Source organism: Hyla sarda, chromosome 10, assembly GCF_029499605.1.
Source record: "Hyla sarda isolate aHylSar1 chromosome 10, aHylSar1.hap1, whole genome shotgun sequence".
Classification (NCBI taxonomy): domain Eukaryota; kingdom Metazoa; phylum Chordata; class Amphibia; order Anura; family Hylidae; genus Hyla; species Hyla sarda.
In genome coordinates this window covers 19,410,534-19,428,097 of record NC_079198.1, presented here as the reverse complement: position 1 = coordinate 19,428,097, position 17,564 = coordinate 19,410,534, and the positions used below count along the sequence as shown (strand labels likewise).

The window sequence follows — 17,564 nt, the reverse complement described above, 5'->3', positions numbered from 1 at the left end:
TCCCTTGTACCGCGCCTTTCTTCAGCAGCCAGAGAGGTTGAGCCGTTGCTAGGGGATACGACCTGGTCACTACCGCCGCAGCAAGACCATCCCGCTTTGCGGCGGGCTCTGGTGAAAACCAGTAGTGACTTAGAACCGATCCTCTAGCACGGTCCACGCCAATCCCTCTCTGGCACAGAGGATCCACCACCTGCCAGCCGGCATCGTGACAGTAGATCCGGCCATGGATCCCGCTGAAGTTCCTCTGCCAGTTGTCGCTGACCTCACCACGGTGGTCGCCCAGCAGTCACAACAGATTGCGCAACAAGGCCAACAGCTGTCTCAACTGACTGTTATGCTACAACAGTTACTACCACAGCTCCAGCAATCATCTCCTCCGCCAGCTCCTGTACCTCCTCCGCAGCGAGTGGCCGCTTCTGGAATACGACTATCCTTGCCGGATAAATTTGATGGGGACTCTAAGTTTTGCCGTGGCTTTCTTTCCCAATGTTCATTACACTTGGAGATGATGTCGGACCAGTTCCCCACCGAAAGGTCTAAAGTGGCTTTCGTAGTCAGCCTGCTGTCTGGAAAAGCCCTGGCTTGGGCCACACCGCTCTGGGACCGCAATGACCCCGTCACTGCCTCTGTACACTCCTTCTTCTCGGAAATTCGAAGTGTTTTTGAGGAACCTGCCCGAGCCTCTTCTGCTGAGACTGCCCTGTTGAACCTGGTCCAGGGTAATTCTTCCGTTGGCGAGTATGCCGTACAGTTCCGTACCCTTGCTTCAGAATTATCCTGGAATAATGAGGCACTCTGCGCGACCTTTAAAAAAGGCCTATCCAGCAACATTAAAGATGTTCTGGCCGCACGAGAAATCCCTGCTAACCTACATGAACTCATCCATCTTGCCACTCGCATTGACATGCGTTTTTCCGAACGGCGTCAGGAGCTCCGCCAGGATATGGACTCTGTTCGCACGAGGCGTTTCTTCTCCCCGGCTCCTCTCTCCTCTGGTCCCCTGCAACCTGTTCCTGTGCCTCCCGCCGTGGAGGCTATGCAGGTCGACCGGTCTCGCCTGACACCCCAAGAGAGGACACGACGCCGCATGGAGAATCTCTGCCTGTACTGTGCTAGTACCGAACACTTCCTGAGGGATTGTCCTATCCGTCCTCCCCGCCTGGAAAGACGTCCGCTGACTCCGCACAAAGGTGAGACAGTCCTTGATGTCTACTCTGCTTCTCCACGTCTTACTGTGCCTGTGCGGATGTCTGCCTCTGCCTTCTCCTTCTCTGCTGTGGCCTTCTTGGACTCTGGATCTGCAGGAAATTTTATCTTGGCCTCTCTCGTCAACAGGTTCAACATCCCGGTGACCAGTCTCGCCAGACCCCTCTACATCAATTGTGTAAACAATGAAAGATTGGACTGTACTATACGTTTCCGCACGGAGCCCCTTCTAATGTGCATCGGATCTCATCATGAGAGGATTGAACTGTTGGTCCTCCCCAATTGCACTTCTGAAATCCTTCTTGGACTTCCCTGGCTTCAACTCCATTCCCCAATCCTGGATTGGTCCACTGGGGAGATCAAGAGTTGGGGGCCCTCTTGTTCCAAGGACTGCTTAAAACCGGTTCCCAGTAAACCTTGCCGTGTCCCTGTGCTTCCTCATGTAACCGGTCTCCCTAAGGCCTATATGGACTTTGCGGACGTTTTTTGCAAAAAACAAGCTGAGACTCTACCTCCTCACAGGCCTTATGATTGTCCCATTGACCTCCTCCCGGGCACTACTCCACCCCGGGGCAGAATCTATCCTCTGTCCGTCCCAGAGACTCTTGCCATGTCTGAATACGTCCAAGAAAATTTAAAAAAGGGCTTTATCCGTAAATCCTCCTCTCCTGCCGGAGCCGGATTTTTCTTTGTGTCCAAAAAAGATGGCTCTCTACGTCCTTGCATTGACTACCGCGGTCTCAATAAAATCACGGTTAAGAACCGCTACCCCCTACCCCTCATCTCTGAACTCTTTGATCGTCTCCAAGGTGCCCATATTTTTACCAAACTGGACTTAAGAGGTGCTTATAATCTCATCCGCATCAGAGAGGGGGATGAATGGAAAACGGCATTTAACACCAGAGATGGACACTTTGAGTATCTGGTCATGCCCTTTGGTCTATGCAACGCCCCTGCCGTCTTCCAAGACTTTGTTAATGAAATTTTTCGTGATCTCCTATACTCCTGTGTTGTTGTATATCTGGACGATATCCTGATTTTTTCTGCCAATCTTGAAGAACACCGCCAGCATGTCCGTATGGTTCTTCAGAGACTTCGTGATAATCAACTCTATGCCAAAATAGAGAAATGTCTGTTTGAATGCCAATCTCTTCCTTTTCTAGGATACTTGGTCTCTGGCCAGGGACTACAAATGGACCCAGATAAACTCTCTGCCGTCTTAGATTGGCCACGCCCCTCCGGACTCCGTGCCATCCAACGTTTTTTGGGGTTCGCCAATTATTACAGGCAATTTATTCCACATTTTTCTACCATTGTGGCTCCTATTGTGGCTTTAACAAAAAAAAATGCCGATCCCAAGTCTTGGCCTCCTCAAGCGGAAGACGCCTTTAAACGACTCAAGTCTGCCTTTTCTTCGGCTCCCGTGCTCTCCAGACCTGACCCATCTAAACCCTTCCTATTGGAGGTTGATGCCTCCTCAGTGGGAGCTGGAGCTGTCCTTCTACAAAAAACTCTTCCGGGCATGCTGTTACTTGTGGTTTTTTTTCCAGGACCTTCTCTCCGGCGGAGAGGAACTACTCCATCGGGGATCGAGAGCTTCTAGCCATTAAATTAGCACTTGAGGAATGGAGGCATCTGCTGGAGGGATCAAGATTTCCAGTTATTATTTACACCGATCACAAGAACCTCTCCTACCTCCAGTCTGCCCAACGGCTGAATCCTCGTCAGGCCAGGTGGTCTCTGTTCTTTGCCCGATTTAATTTTGAAATTCACTTTCGGCCTGCTGATAAGAACATTAGGGCCGATGCTCTCTCTCGTTCCTCAGATGCCTCTGAAATTGAACTCTCTCCTCAACACATCATTCCTCCTGACTGCCTGATTTCCACTTCTCCAGCCTCCATCAGGCAAACTCCTCCAGGAAAGACCTTTGTTTCTCCACGCCAACGCCTTGGGATCCTCAAATGGGGTCACTCCTCCCATCTCGCAGGTCATGCGGGCATTAAGAAATCTGTGCAACTCATCTCTCGCTTCTATTGGTGGCCGACTCTAGAGACTGATGTGGTGGACTTTGTGCGAGCCTGCACTATCTGTGCCCGGGATAAGACTCCTCGCCAGAAGCCCGCTGGTTTTCTTCATCCTCTACCTGTCCCCGAACAACCTTGGTCTCTGATTGGTATGGATTTTATTACTGACTTACCCCCATCCCATGGCAACACTGTTATTTGGGTGGTCGTTGATCGATTCTCCAAAATGGCACATTTCATCCCTCTTCCTGGTCTTCCTTCAGCGCCTCAGTTGGCTAAACAATTTTTTGTACACATTTTTCGTCTTCACGGGTTGCCTACACAGATCGTCTCGGATAGAGGCGTCCAATTTGTGTCTAAATTCTGGAGGGCTCTCTGTAAACAACTCAAGATTAAATTAAATTTTTCTTCTGCATACCATCCTCAATCCAATGGACAAGTAGAGAGAATTAACCAGATCTTGGGTGACTATTTACGACATTTTGTTTCCTCCCGCCAGGATGACTGGGCAGATCTTCTACCTTGGGCCGAATTCTCGTATAATTTCAGAATCTCTGAATCTTCCTCCAAATCTCCGTTTTTCGTGGTGTACGGCCGTCACCCTCTTCCCCCCCTCCCTACCCCCTTGCCCTCTGGTCTGCCCGCTGTGGATGAAATTTCTCGTGATCTTTCCACCATATGGAAAGAGACCCAAAATTCTCTCTTACAGGCTTCTTCTCGCATGAAAAGATTCGCAGATAAGAAAAGAAGAGCTCCTCCCATTTTTTCCCCTGGAGACAAGGTATGGCTCTCCGCTAAATATGTCCGTTTCCGTGTCCCGAGCTATAAGTTGGGACCACGCTATCTTGGTCCTTTTAAAGTTTTGTGTCAAATTAATCCTGTCTCTTACAAACTTCTTCTTCCTCCTTCTCTTCGTATCCCTAATGCCTTTCACGTCTCTCTTCTTAAACCTCTCATCCTCAACCGTTTTTCTCCTAAATCTGTTCCTCCCACTCCTGTTTCCGGCTCCTCGGACATCTTCTCTGTCAAAGAGATCTTAGCCTCAAAAAAGGTCAGAGGAAAAACTTTTTTTTTAGTGGATTGGGAGGGTTGTGGTCCAGAAGAGAGGTCCTGGGAACCTGAGGACAATATCCTGGACAAAAGTCTGATCCTCAGGTTCTCAGGCCCCAAGAAGAGGGGGAGACCCAAGGGGGGGGGTACTGTTACGCCGAGCGCTCCGGGTCCCCGCTCCTCCCCGGAGCGCTCGCTACACCTCCCTCACTGCAGCGCCCCGGTCGGTTCCACGGACCCGGGGCGCTGCGTTACCACCTCCGGCCGGGATGCGATTCGCGATGCGGGTAGCGCCCGCTCGCGATGCGCACCCCGGCTCCCGTACCTGACTCGCTCCCCGTCAGTTCTGTCCCGGCGCGCGCGGCCCCGCTCCCTAGGGCGCGCGCGCGCCGGGTCTTTGCGATTTAAAGGGCCACTGCACCGCTGATTGGTGCAGTGGTTCCAATTAGTGTTTACACCTGTGCACTTCCCTATATCACCTCACTTCCCCTTCACTCCCTCGCCGGATCTTGTTGCCCTAGTGCCAGTGAAAGCGTTCCTTGTGTGTTCCTTGCCTGTGATTCCAGACCTTCTGCCGTTGCCCCTGACTACGATCCTTGCTGCCTGCCCCGACCTTCTGCTACGTCCGACCTTGCTTCTGTCTACTCCCTTGTACCGCGCCTTTCTTCAGCAGCCAGAGAGGTTGAGCCGTTGCTAGGGGATACGACCTGGTCACTACCGCCGCAGCAAGACCATCCCGCTTTGCGGCGGGCTCTGGTGAAAACCAGTAGTGACTTAGAACCGATCCTCTAGCACGGTCCACGCCAATCCCTCTCTGGCACAGAGGATCCACCACCTGCCAGCCGGCATCGTGACAATTTATAGCTACCTTCCAAACAGGTTGTAGAGAAGAAGGCCAAGTTCTTGGTCTCCAAAGGGTTATCATCAGTGAAATCCACACCACGAGGTTGTGCCTCTGATTCCCCAGTGAGGGATGAATTGTCAACCTACACATCAAAAGTTACAGGTCAACCTCACGACATGACATCTTCCAAGATTGTCTTTGAACTATGACCCATGTTACTGTTGTTATTAAATGTAAAATTTCTTAATTTTTCTCACCTTGCAACCATGGCTCTCAAGGAGACGTAAATCAGCTGGGATTTTATCACCTCCTTTAATAAAGACAATGTCCCCTAGGACAAGATTCTCTGCTATCATCTCAAGACGTTTCCCATCACGAAGAACCACAGCTTGCTAAATTGGCAAAGAAACATATTAGAGACAAATCCCGTCAAGTGTCATTTCAGGCTGTTGCAGTAACGCTTCTTACCTGGGGCACCATGTTCTTGAAGCCAGCCATAATGTTGGTACTTTTAGCTTCTTGGTAATATGCAAAGATAGCCGTCATGACCACCACTGCGATAAGGATGATGGCCAACCAGAGCTAAAGACAAAGAGGAATTAGAAGTGAATCAAACATACGAGATGAAAGAAACATTATTCAGCATGTCTTAGTCCATTGGTTTTCTTACATTGTCTTTAGAGACAGTAGGGTCCTGTGCAACTTGAAGGCCGTATGCAAGAAAGCACAATGCTGATGCAATCCAGAACACAATGGAGAATCCTCCAGCCATGAGCATCAAAAACTTGACAATTTCAGGAGTTCCTTTTGGAGGACTAAGCTTGTTGGGACCATCACGGGTGAGAAGTTCCTGGGCAGTTGCAACGCTCAATCCCTAGATTAAAAAATATAGTGCAACACATGAGACCATAAAATATGTTCTCATCATAATGTTAAAGGGGTTGTCCATTTTAACCAAAATCTTTTTGCTAGATGGGTTCCTTGGACTCCAAACAAGAATCTGTGTCCTCATTGCATAACAACTACTGGGTTCAATGGTCTTCCTCTATGATACATGGACATACTGGGTCCTCTAGAATGACATATGCTCTATGGAGTTGCTCGATTGTCCCACCACAGTCCTGCACCATGGAACTCTCTATACTAAGCTCTAAAACACACAACTTCCTTTAAGACTGCAAATACAAATTTCCTAAAATACATAAGGAATACCCGTAATCTGCTATGATATCATGTGCAAACAACAGCTCCGATGCTACAATCATGTTACATTATTCTAATGTGCTCAGTGCTGGGTAAACATAATAATAGGCAACACTCATGGCCCCCAATATAGTCACACAAGTATCTTATGCACAATAATTGCGAATAGTATCTGCTGCTCTATATACTGTGTGCAATGATTGTCTCGCAGATACACGCTCCTTCACCCCTCTGCGTACATTACGATACTTCTTTCCCAAGAGGATCTCATCTTGAGAGAGAAGTATCGTAACGTATGTAGGAGTGAAGGGCACAAAGCACATAGAGCAGCAGCACCGGATGCTATTTGCAATTATTGTGCATAAGATACTTGTGTGACTATATTGGGGGCCATGAGTGTTGCCGATCATTATGGTTACCCAGCACTGGAGCACTTCAGAATGATGTCACATAATTGTAGCATCGGAGCTGTTGTTTGCACATGATATCACAGCCGATCACGGTTACTCCTTATGTATTTGCCTTCGTGTTGAATGTAATCACAGCGTCTAATATAAGTTTAACAAATATTTTTATGAATCTGTACAATAAACTATACATTTTTATATTGTGAAAAAAGGTGTTGTTTTGAACTCATTATTAATATGTGTAAAATGCCTTTATGACTTACCTGTTTGATATCTACTGAATATTTATTTTCCAGTTCATCGATAGTCAACTTGTGGTCGGTCTAGAAGAAAACAATTGTTGTCATTACTATATCACACCATATCACATATCACACCATATCACATATCACACCATATCACATATCACATATCACATATCACACCATATCACATATCACACCATATCACATATCACATATCACACCATATCACATATCACACCATATCACATATCACACCATATCACATATCACACCATATCACATATCACACTACATCACACCATATCACATATCACACCATATCACATATCACACCATATCACATATCACACCATATCACACCATATCACATATCACACCATATCACATATCACATATCACACCATATCACATATCACACCATATCACATATCACACCATATCACATATCACACCATATCACATATCACACCATATCACATATCACACTACATCACACCATATCACATATCACACCATATCACATATCACACCATATCACATATCACACTACATCACACCATATCACATATCACACTACATCACACCATATCACATATCACACCATATCACATATCACACCATATCACATATCACATATCACACCATATTACATATCACATATCACACCATATCACATATCACACTACATCACACCATATAACATATCACACCATATCACATATCACACCATATCACATATCACACCATATCACATATCACACTACATCACACCATATCACATATCACACCATATCACATATCACACCATATCACATATCACATATCACACCATATTACATATCACATATCACACCATATCACATATCACACTACATCACACCATATAACATATCACACCATATCACATATCACACCATATCACATATCACACCATATCACATATCACACTACATCACACCATATCACATATCACACCATATCACATATCACACCATATCACATATCACACCATATCACATATCACACTACATCACACCATATCACATATCACACCATATCACATATCACATATCACACCATATCACATATAACATATCACACTATATCACACCATATCACACCATATCACATATCACACTATATCTATGATTTACTTCATGTCATTTTTAGCTTTTCACCACTTACAATCTCCAGCTCCTTTTTCAGGTTTTCTACTTTCTTCTCGCCCTTCTTTCCTTTAATACTAGTCAATATTTTATCCTTGGTTTTTTGTTTTTCAGGTTTTTCACTCATCGGGATGGTATATACATCAGGTGGTTCCTGTAGAAAAGAAGGGGAAACACTATGGGAACAGCCTGAATATTACACTTAGAATAAGCAGTTTATTGTGTGAACCTATTACTTGGTGCCATGCAATGTTTTGGATCAAAGTCAATCTATCTATCTATCTATCTATCTAATATCTATCTATCTCATATCTATCTATCTATCTCATATCTATCTATATATCTCATATCTATCTATCTATCTCATATCTATCTATCTATCTATCTATCTCATATCTATCTCATATCTATCTATCTATCTATCTCATATCTATCTCATATCTATCTATCTATCTATCTATCTATCTCATATCTATCTATCTATCTATCTCATATCTATCTCATATCTATCTATCTATCTATCTATCTCATATCTATCTATCTATCTATCTATCTCATATCTATCTATCTATCTATCTATCTATATCATATCTATCTATCTACAACTATCTATCTTATATCTATCTATCACCTCAAGTTATTTTTATGTAAAACATACATCTTCTCATAATTTCTTATAATAAATCTTACTTTAAATTACAAGCAATGCCTCCTGTTACTACAGACATAGTACTAGATATCTAAATATTTGGATACACTTAGACCTTTATATGCATCAGCAGTTTTGGGTATTACAAATACATGACAATATTACTTATTTCCAATAAGACTGCACGGTAAATGAGTCAATTCTCTACCGATTATAAATTAGATTTTTGATGACATCAATTAAAAATGAAGTAAGAAAACTTCAGTGCACTTACCTGGGAAGACATGGTTGCAGGTTGGGAAGGGCTGGATGTCCTGTACAAGTCTATATGGAGGACTCCTTGGCTGGTCCTCGGTTGGCCAGAAGATGATCTTCTATTGCCTAATCCTAGCACTCAGGTCATGTAGGATGCCATTGACTATGAAGGATCCAACCCTTGGCTTATATAGAGTTGCCCCTCACATTATCACCGCCTCTCAGTAACACGCTGAATACATTTTAGATCTAGATACACCAGGTTTTCTCCAGATAAACCAGTTTGTCTTTTTTCTTTACATGAACTTATGCAGATACTGACCACTAGGATTAACCCGGGGCCAATGAGAGGAATGGAGCTGTGTCACACTGTAGGCCAAAGAGGTGCATCCCCATCCTTGTATTGGTTGGGTGGTATGTTTTAGCTGAAATACTGATGCTGAAAGGGTCACATTTTTGTATGAATATAGACATAGCTCGGTAGGGGGCATTACAATGTGCAGGTTTTAACTTGAGAGCTGTAAATACATCTAGATGCAAGTGAAACTCGAAAAATTAGAATATTGTGCAAAAGTCTATTGTATTTCATTAATGCAACATAAAGGGGTACTCCATCCCTAGACATCTTATCCCCTATCCAAAGGGTAGGGGATAAGATGTCTGATCGCGGGGGTCCCGCCGCTGGGGATCTTTCATGCAGCACCCCGTTACCATAAGCCCCTGGAGCGTGTTCGTTCCGGGTCTGATGACTGCCGATCACAGGGCCAGAGTATTATGATGTCATGGCTCCGCCCCGTGTAATGTCATCCTCCGCCCCCTCAATGCAAGCCTATGGGAGGGGGCTTGACAGCCACCACGCCCCCTCCCATAGGCTTGCATTGAGGGGGCGGAGCATGACGTCACACTGGGCTGTCACACCCCCTCCTATAGGCTTGCATTGAGGGGGCGGAGCGTGATGTCACACTGGGCTGTCACGCCCCCTCCCATAGGCTTGCATTGAGGGGGCAGAGTGTGATGTCACACGGGGCGGAGCCGTTACATCACCATACTCCGGCCCCGTGATCGGCAGTCATCAGACCCGGAGCGAACATGCTCCGGGGGCTGAAGGTAACAGGGTGCTGCATGAAAGATCACGGGGGGTCCCCAGCGGCGGGACCCCCACGACCAGGCATCTTATCATTTGGATAGGAGATAAGATGTCTTAGCGCCGGAGTACCCCTTTAATGCCCAGATCACTGTCAGTCCTTATATATACAGTATATATTATCATATCATATAAGGTTATGACTTTTCCTAACTGAGATATTAGCACCAAGGTTCATAGGGTTCACCTCCAGACTCTTAGCATTGTACATAGACTTCTTAATAAGTTCTCTGAATCTGAGGATAGGTCCCGATCATGTACATGGCAGGAGGTCATAGTGTTATATAAATAGCTTGAACATTGGGTGTTTTATAGCCGAGAACCTTATACTCATCATTAGCTGAATCGGCCCTAGAGGTAGGACACAGGTAAAGAGACAGGTTGTACTGGAGAGCACAAGTGTGGAATCTAAAGCTGGAGACGGCCGCTTCTAATATCAGTGAAGTGAAGCAGGTTAGGATGACGGGAGAGAAGCATTTCTGTATATAGGAGATATGAGTGAAGAGGTGACCTAACCAGATGTGGGGAGGATAGTGGTCCAGAATGGGCAATGTACGTGGGAATAGGAGGAAAGGAAAGATGTCTAGTTTGAGAATGACAATCAATGAAACAAAGGAATGAGAAAGAGGAAGGAATCACTTATTTATATGCAGGTTAGGTCTGGGAAAAATCTTGTCCCTTGGAAGGGGCAATGTAAACATTATGTAATGATGGTAACAAACATTGAATTCTTGGAAGAAAGACGAGACAGAAGGGATATGATAGAAACTATAAAGGGAATCAACACAGTAAAGGAGGAGAAGAGATTTAATAGAAGAAAAACTACCACAAGAGACATAGTTTTATATTAGGGGCAAAGGTTTAAAAGTGATATCAGGAAGTATTACTTTACTGAGAGAGTAGTGGATGCATGGAATAGCCTTCCTGCAGAAGTGGTCGCTGCAAATACAGTGAAGGAGTTTAAAGGGGTACTCCGGCGCTAAGACATCTTATCCCCTATCCAAAGGATAGGGGATAAGATGCCTGATCGTGGGGTCCCGCCGGTGGGGACCCCTGCGATCTTGCACACAGCACCCCGTTATAATCAGTCCCCGGAGCATGTTCACTCCGGGTCGGATTACTGGCAATCACGGGGCCGGAGCATTGTGATGTCAGGGCTCCACCCCCAGTGTGACGTCACGCTCCACCCACTCAATGCAAGCCTATGGGAGGGGGCGAGTACCCCTTTAAGCATGTGTCGGATAAGCATAAGGCTATCCTTCATATAAGATATAGATAGGTATAAGGCTATCCTTCATATAAGATATAGATAGGTATAAGGCTATCCTTCATATAAGATATAGATAGGTATAAGGCTATCCTTCATATAAGATAGAGATAGGTATAAGGCTATCCTTCATATAAGATAGAGATATGTATAAGGCTATCCTTCATGTAAGATAGGGATAGGTATAAGGCTATCCTTCATATAAGATAAAGATAGGTATAAGGCTATCCTTCATATAAGATAGGGATAGGCATAAGGCTATCCTTCATATATGATAGAGATAGGTATAAGACTATCCTTCATATAAGATAGGGATAGGCATAAGGCTATCATTCATATAAGATAGGGATAGGTATAAGGCTATCCTTTATATAAGATAGGGATAGGTATAAGACTATCCTTCATATAAGATAGAGATAGGTATAAGGCTATCTTCATATAAGATAGGGATAGGCATAAGGCTATCCTTCATATAAGATAGGGATAGGTATAAGGCTATCCTTTATATAAGATATAGATAGGTATAAGGCTATCCTTTATATAAGATAGAGATAGGTATAAGGCTATCCTTCATATAAGATAGGGATAGGTATAAGGATATCCTTCATATAAGTTAGAGATAGGTATAAGGCTATCTTCATATAAGATAGAGATAGGTATATGGCTATCCTTCATATAAGATAGGGATAGGCATAAGGCTATCCTTCATATAACATAGGTATAGGCATAAGGCTATCCTTCATATAAGATAGGGATAAGTATAAGGCTATCCTTTATATAAGATAGGGATAGGTATAAGACTATCCTTCATATAAGATAGAGATAGGTATAAGGCTATCTTCATATAAGATAGGGATAGGCATAAGGCTATCCTGTATATAAGATATAGATAGGTATAAGGCTATCCTTTATATAAGATAGAGATAGGTATAAGGCTATCCTTCATATAAGATAGGGATAGGTAGAAGGATATCCTTCATATAAGTTAGAGATAGGTATAAGGCTATCTTCATATAAGATAGAGATAGGTATAAGGCTATCCTTCATATAAGATAGGGATAGGCATAAGGCTATCCTTAATATAAGATAGGGATAGGTATAAGACTATCCTTCATATAAGATAGAGATAGGTATAAGGCTATCTTCATATAAGATAGGGATAGGCATAAGGCTATCCTTCATATAAGATAGAGATAGGTATAAGGCTATCCTTTATATAAGATAGAGATAGGTTTAAGGCTATCCTTCATATAAGATAGAGATAGGCATAAGACTATCGTTCATATAAGATAGAGATAGGTATAAGGCTATCCTTTATATAAGATAGGGATAGGCATAAGACTATCCTTCATATAAGATAGAGATAGGTATAAGGCTATCCTTTATATAAGATAGAGATAGGTATAAGGCTATCCTTCATATAAGATAGAGATGGGTATAAGGCTATCCTTCATATAAGATAGGGATAGGTATAAGGCTATCCTTCATATAAGATAGGGATAGGTAGAAGGCTATCCTTCATATAAGATAGAGATAGGCATAAGGCTATCCTTCATATAAGATAGGGATAGGTAGAAGGCTATCCTTCATATAAGATAAAGATAGGCATAAGGCTATCCTTCCTCACGCCTCCTGCAAGGGAGAGCCGCGGTCCTGGACAGGAGATTGAGGGGGGTCTCAGCGTTTAGACCCCAAGCGATCAGACACTTATTAGTGTTATACACTGCAAATCTCCTTTAAGGGATAGACCATCAATATTCTGATGAGTGGGGTGCCTATTATTAGGATAGCTCCTCAATCAGTTTTGGCAATAAAATAATTTTAAGCCATTCTTTACCATGATGATTAAGTGTGATAACATGGACCCTCAGCAGATAGGGCCCCACTGTACACCCGTCTGCTCATAAGGAGCCCCATGGTTCTATGGACAATTTGTATCATCCCATAGACTATATTACCCACAAAAAGTTAGTATCTGATAAATATTCACAAAGTATCTAAATCTGGTGTAATATTCCATATATTACCTGGCACCATGGCCATCTCTTATCATGGGTACACCGCAAGGGTTTTGGGAAGGTGGGGCATCCCTTTGATTTAGCCAACACAACCTAAGCCAATACGTTCCAAGGTTACATATAAAACGACACTATTCCGTAGTTTCTCAATATATTGTAGATTTTTAACTGGTCAAATACTGTTAATAAGGGAGTTTACTTTTGCCCCTGTTACTTATCAAAATTGTAGAGGGAAATGTATAATTTCTGAACAGAACTGGAAAGAATTACTGAGAGGCTTCCCAGCGATGATAACGATAGGTGTTGTGTGGGGAAGAGCTGGAAATTCTGGATTGTCCCCCTCCCTTTGTTGCTTTGTCATTCTAAATATTCACTGACTGTACCTGGAAATGTCTATAGGATGTTCAATATGTATTAGATCCAGGGTACACTGGATCTATCTGCCTCTGTAATTGTATAGCTTACCTTTTTCTGTCTGCTCCTGGCAGAGTCATATTTTTTGCATGAACCTGGTGACATATCATATATTAAAGGGGCACTCCGGTGGAAAACATTTTTTTTTTTTATCAACTGGTGCCAGAAAGTTAACCCCTTAAAGGGGTACTGCACTCCTAGACATCTTATCCCCTATCCAAACGATAGGGGACATGATGTCAGATCGCCGCGGTCCCGCTGCTGGGGAGCCCTGGGATCCCCGCTGCGGCACTGCGCTATCATTACAGCACAAAGCGAGTTCGCTCTGTGTGTGATGATGGGCAATACAGGGGCCGGAGCATTGTTACGTCACAGCTCCGCCCCTCGTGACGTCACGGCTCGCCCCTTTCAATACAAATCTATGGGAGGGGGCGTGACGGTCGTCACGCCCCCTGCCATAGACTTGCATTAAGGGGACAGGCCGTGATGTCACGAGGGGCGGAGCCATGACGTCACGCTGCTCCGTCCCCTGTATCGCCCGTCATTACGCACAGAGCGAACTCGCTCTGTGTTGTAATGATAGCGCAGTGCCGCAGCGGGGATCCCGGGGATCCCCAGCAGCGGGACCGCGGCGATCTGACATCTTATCCCCTATCCTTTGGATAGGGGATAAGATGTCTAGGGGCGAAGTACCCCTTTAAGGATGCAGGGTTTTTCCATTTAAATTTTTTTCTCATCACCTTCTAAAAATCAGAACGCTTTCAATTTTGCATATAAAATTCCATATTATGGCTTATTTTTTGCGCCACCAATTCTACTTTGCAGTGACATCAGTCATTTTACCAAAAAATCCACGGTGAAACGTAAAAAAAATTAATTGTGCGACAAAATTGAAGAAAAAATGCCATTTTGTAACTTTTGGGGGCTTCCGTTTCTACGCAGTACATTTTTTGGTAACAATGACACCTTATCTTTATTTTGTAGGTCCATACAATTAAAATGATCCCCTACCTATATAGGTTGGATTTTGTCGTACTTCTGAAAAAAATCATAACTACATGCAGGAAAATTTATACGTTAAAAATTCTCATTTTCTGACCCCTATAACTTTTTTATTTTTCCGCGAATGGGGCGGTATGATGGCTAATTTTTTGCGCCGTGTCCTGAAGTTTTTATCGGTACCATTTTTGTATTGATAGGTCTTATTGATCATTTTTTCATGATATAAAAATTGACCAAAAATACGCTATTTCGAACTTTGGAATTTTTTTGCGCGTACGCCATTGACCATGCGGTTTAATTAACGATATATTTTTATAATTTGGACATTTCCATATGCGGTGATACCACATATGTTTATTTTTATTTACACTGTTTTTTTTATGGGAAAAGGGGGGTGATTCAAACTTCTATTAGGGAAGGGGTTAAATGACCTTTCTTAACTTTTTTTTTCACAGTTTTTTTTGCAGTGTTATAGCTCCCATAGGGGGGCTATAACACTGCACATACTGATCTTTTACACTGATCCCTGCAAAGCCATAGCGTTGCATGGATCAGTGTTATAGGCGGTCGATTGCTCAAGCCTGTATCTCAGGCTTGGAGCAATCACACGCCGATCGGACGCGACAGAGCAAGGTAAGGAGACCTCTGCCTGCATCCCAGCTGATCGGGACATCACGATTTTATCACGATAGTCCCGATCAGCCCGACTGAGCTGCCAGGAAGTTTTCACTTTGCGGTGCCGCACGCTATTAGCCCAAGGTCCCTGCTATCATTAGCCACCATGACCAAACAGGTATGATGCAAGGTCAGGGCGTGACCCCGTTTTAAATACCAGGACCGGGCGTTGGGCGTACAGGTACGCCCTACGTCTTTTAAGGAGTATTCCAAAGGATAGGGAATAAGTTATAGATTGCGGGGGGTCCAAGCGCTGGGGCCCCCAGGATCTCCTAAACGGGGCTGCGGCAGTCTGCAGAAAGGGAAGTTTCGTCCCCAGCAGAAATCTGCGGCAGACACGCCCCCTCCATGTATATCTTTGGGGTGCATGGAGGGGGCGTGTCGGCCGCCGCATCATGTGGGGACAGAACAGCCCCTTTCCAGCACACTGCTGTGGCCCCGTCCAGGAGATCCCCGGGGGCCCCAGCGCTCGGACCCCCCTGTATTTGTAGGTGAAACCAACAAATACAATGGGGGAGATTTATCAAAGGATTTAGACTGGTTTTTCCCATCTAAATTTGTCGCACAGAAAGTCGCAGTCTAAATATGTGCGACTTTTGTGCATCTTTTGCTTTAGAGGATTTTTAGAACATGGTCCATTCTGGGATATTTTAGACAGAAAAATGCCTTGGTGCTGAATTCATGAAAAGCGACTTTTCAGCGACAAGTCGCATCGGCTGAAAGTACGCCAAAATGTCAGACCACGCTGGAGCAGGTTTAAATATAGTCTAAACCATAGATCACTAAGTCGTGCACAGAATTTATCAAGAGCCGTGCGACATTTGATAAATTAGGCGCACAATAGACCGACCTAACACTCTGCACTTTGGTCTATATTGATGCGGGACATAGACAACTTTGATAAATCTCCTCCAATGATGGTAACTGTGGAGCATTCAGATGAAAGGACCTACCTGCAGCAGGACAAACTGGTCTTCACAAATTCTCAAATATTTTTCCTAAAGAATTCCATTGAGCCCCAAGGCATATCGAGTCATTGGCAAGAAGAGATGCCGTGTTACCTCAGAGATGGCCAAAACCTGATAACTTCCCAAATGTGGTCTACTTGTCACTAAGGTCCCATAGCTGAAGAAAAGAACATAAGTTATCCTGACAACAGGTGTGTGCCATGTAGCATGAGAAGGTGGGGGATTTTTTCTGAAGTCCCATGCAAGTCTATGGGGATTCCATTATATTTCTAGGTTGTATTACTCTCCAGCTGCGGAGATTGTCCAGGACTTTGAAATATTCTGCAGACTGTCCAGCAGGCAGGTGCAGAAAATAGTTAACATGGGGGACGGGATATAAGGACAAGATATGAGGATTGGATATGGCGACAGGATATGACGATGAGATATGAGGATGGGATATGGCGACAGGAGGATGGGATGGATGGGATAAGAGGTTAAGCTATGAGGATGATTGTTATTTTGTTTGGTAGCAACATTTCAATCCCCTCTCAAGATTCTTATCTAACCCAAGAGGAGCTATGTTCCTTATGTGTGACATATGATATAAAAACCACTGTCTGTATATCAGTTTATACATCCATCCTGTATATTATAGTTACAGTCTTCAAACTTTCATATTTTTTTCCTTCTCTAATATATTTACAGTAAAACTGGCCAAACCTACAATTCAGAGGAGTTTGGGTGGGTAAGAAACCTACCTGCTGCAGAATGAACCGGTCTCGATGACAACCTCCTCATTTTGCCCCAAGGAGTTTATCAGTCTCAAGTTTTCATCTTGCCCTTTGGCTATCTGTAGAGATTCTATTCAGTATTGTACGTATCTGGGATTGTACTGTACAATCACTAACCACAAGTATACAATGTATTTGTTAAAAGCTATATATATAGTTGTCTTGGTTAGGTCAGTGGACACGTACATAGTGTATAAACAGAGCTGACACCGGAGCTTATATTTATTAATAAATGTCCAGCATCTATTCTCTAT

At 43.9% G+C, this 17,564-nt stretch overlaps 1 protein-coding gene across 1 annotated transcript in view; it reads right to left on the bottom strand.

Moving 5' to 3' along the window:
- Positions 1-16,593, bottom strand: part of LOC130293961 (potassium-transporting ATPase alpha chain 2-like) — a 29,613-nt gene extending 13,020 nt beyond the window's left edge. The window contains exons 1-8 of the mRNA XM_056543291.1: positions 16,523-16,593; positions 9,069-9,579; positions 8,165-8,299; positions 6,998-7,057; positions 5,795-5,998; positions 5,593-5,706; positions 5,382-5,516; positions 5,149-5,266 (exon numbers count right to left, since the gene is read on the bottom strand). Of these exons, the coding sequence (XP_056399266.1) occupies positions 5,149-5,266; positions 5,382-5,516; positions 5,593-5,706; positions 5,795-5,998; positions 6,998-7,057; positions 8,165-8,299; positions 9,069-9,080 (778 nt within the window). The 5' untranslated portion in view covers positions 9,081-9,579; positions 16,523-16,593. The remainder of the gene's footprint in view (positions 1-5,148; positions 5,267-5,381; positions 5,517-5,592; positions 5,707-5,794; positions 5,999-6,997; positions 7,058-8,164; positions 8,300-9,068; positions 9,580-16,522) is intronic.
- Between the last annotated feature and the right edge of the window lie 971 nt (positions 16,594-17,564).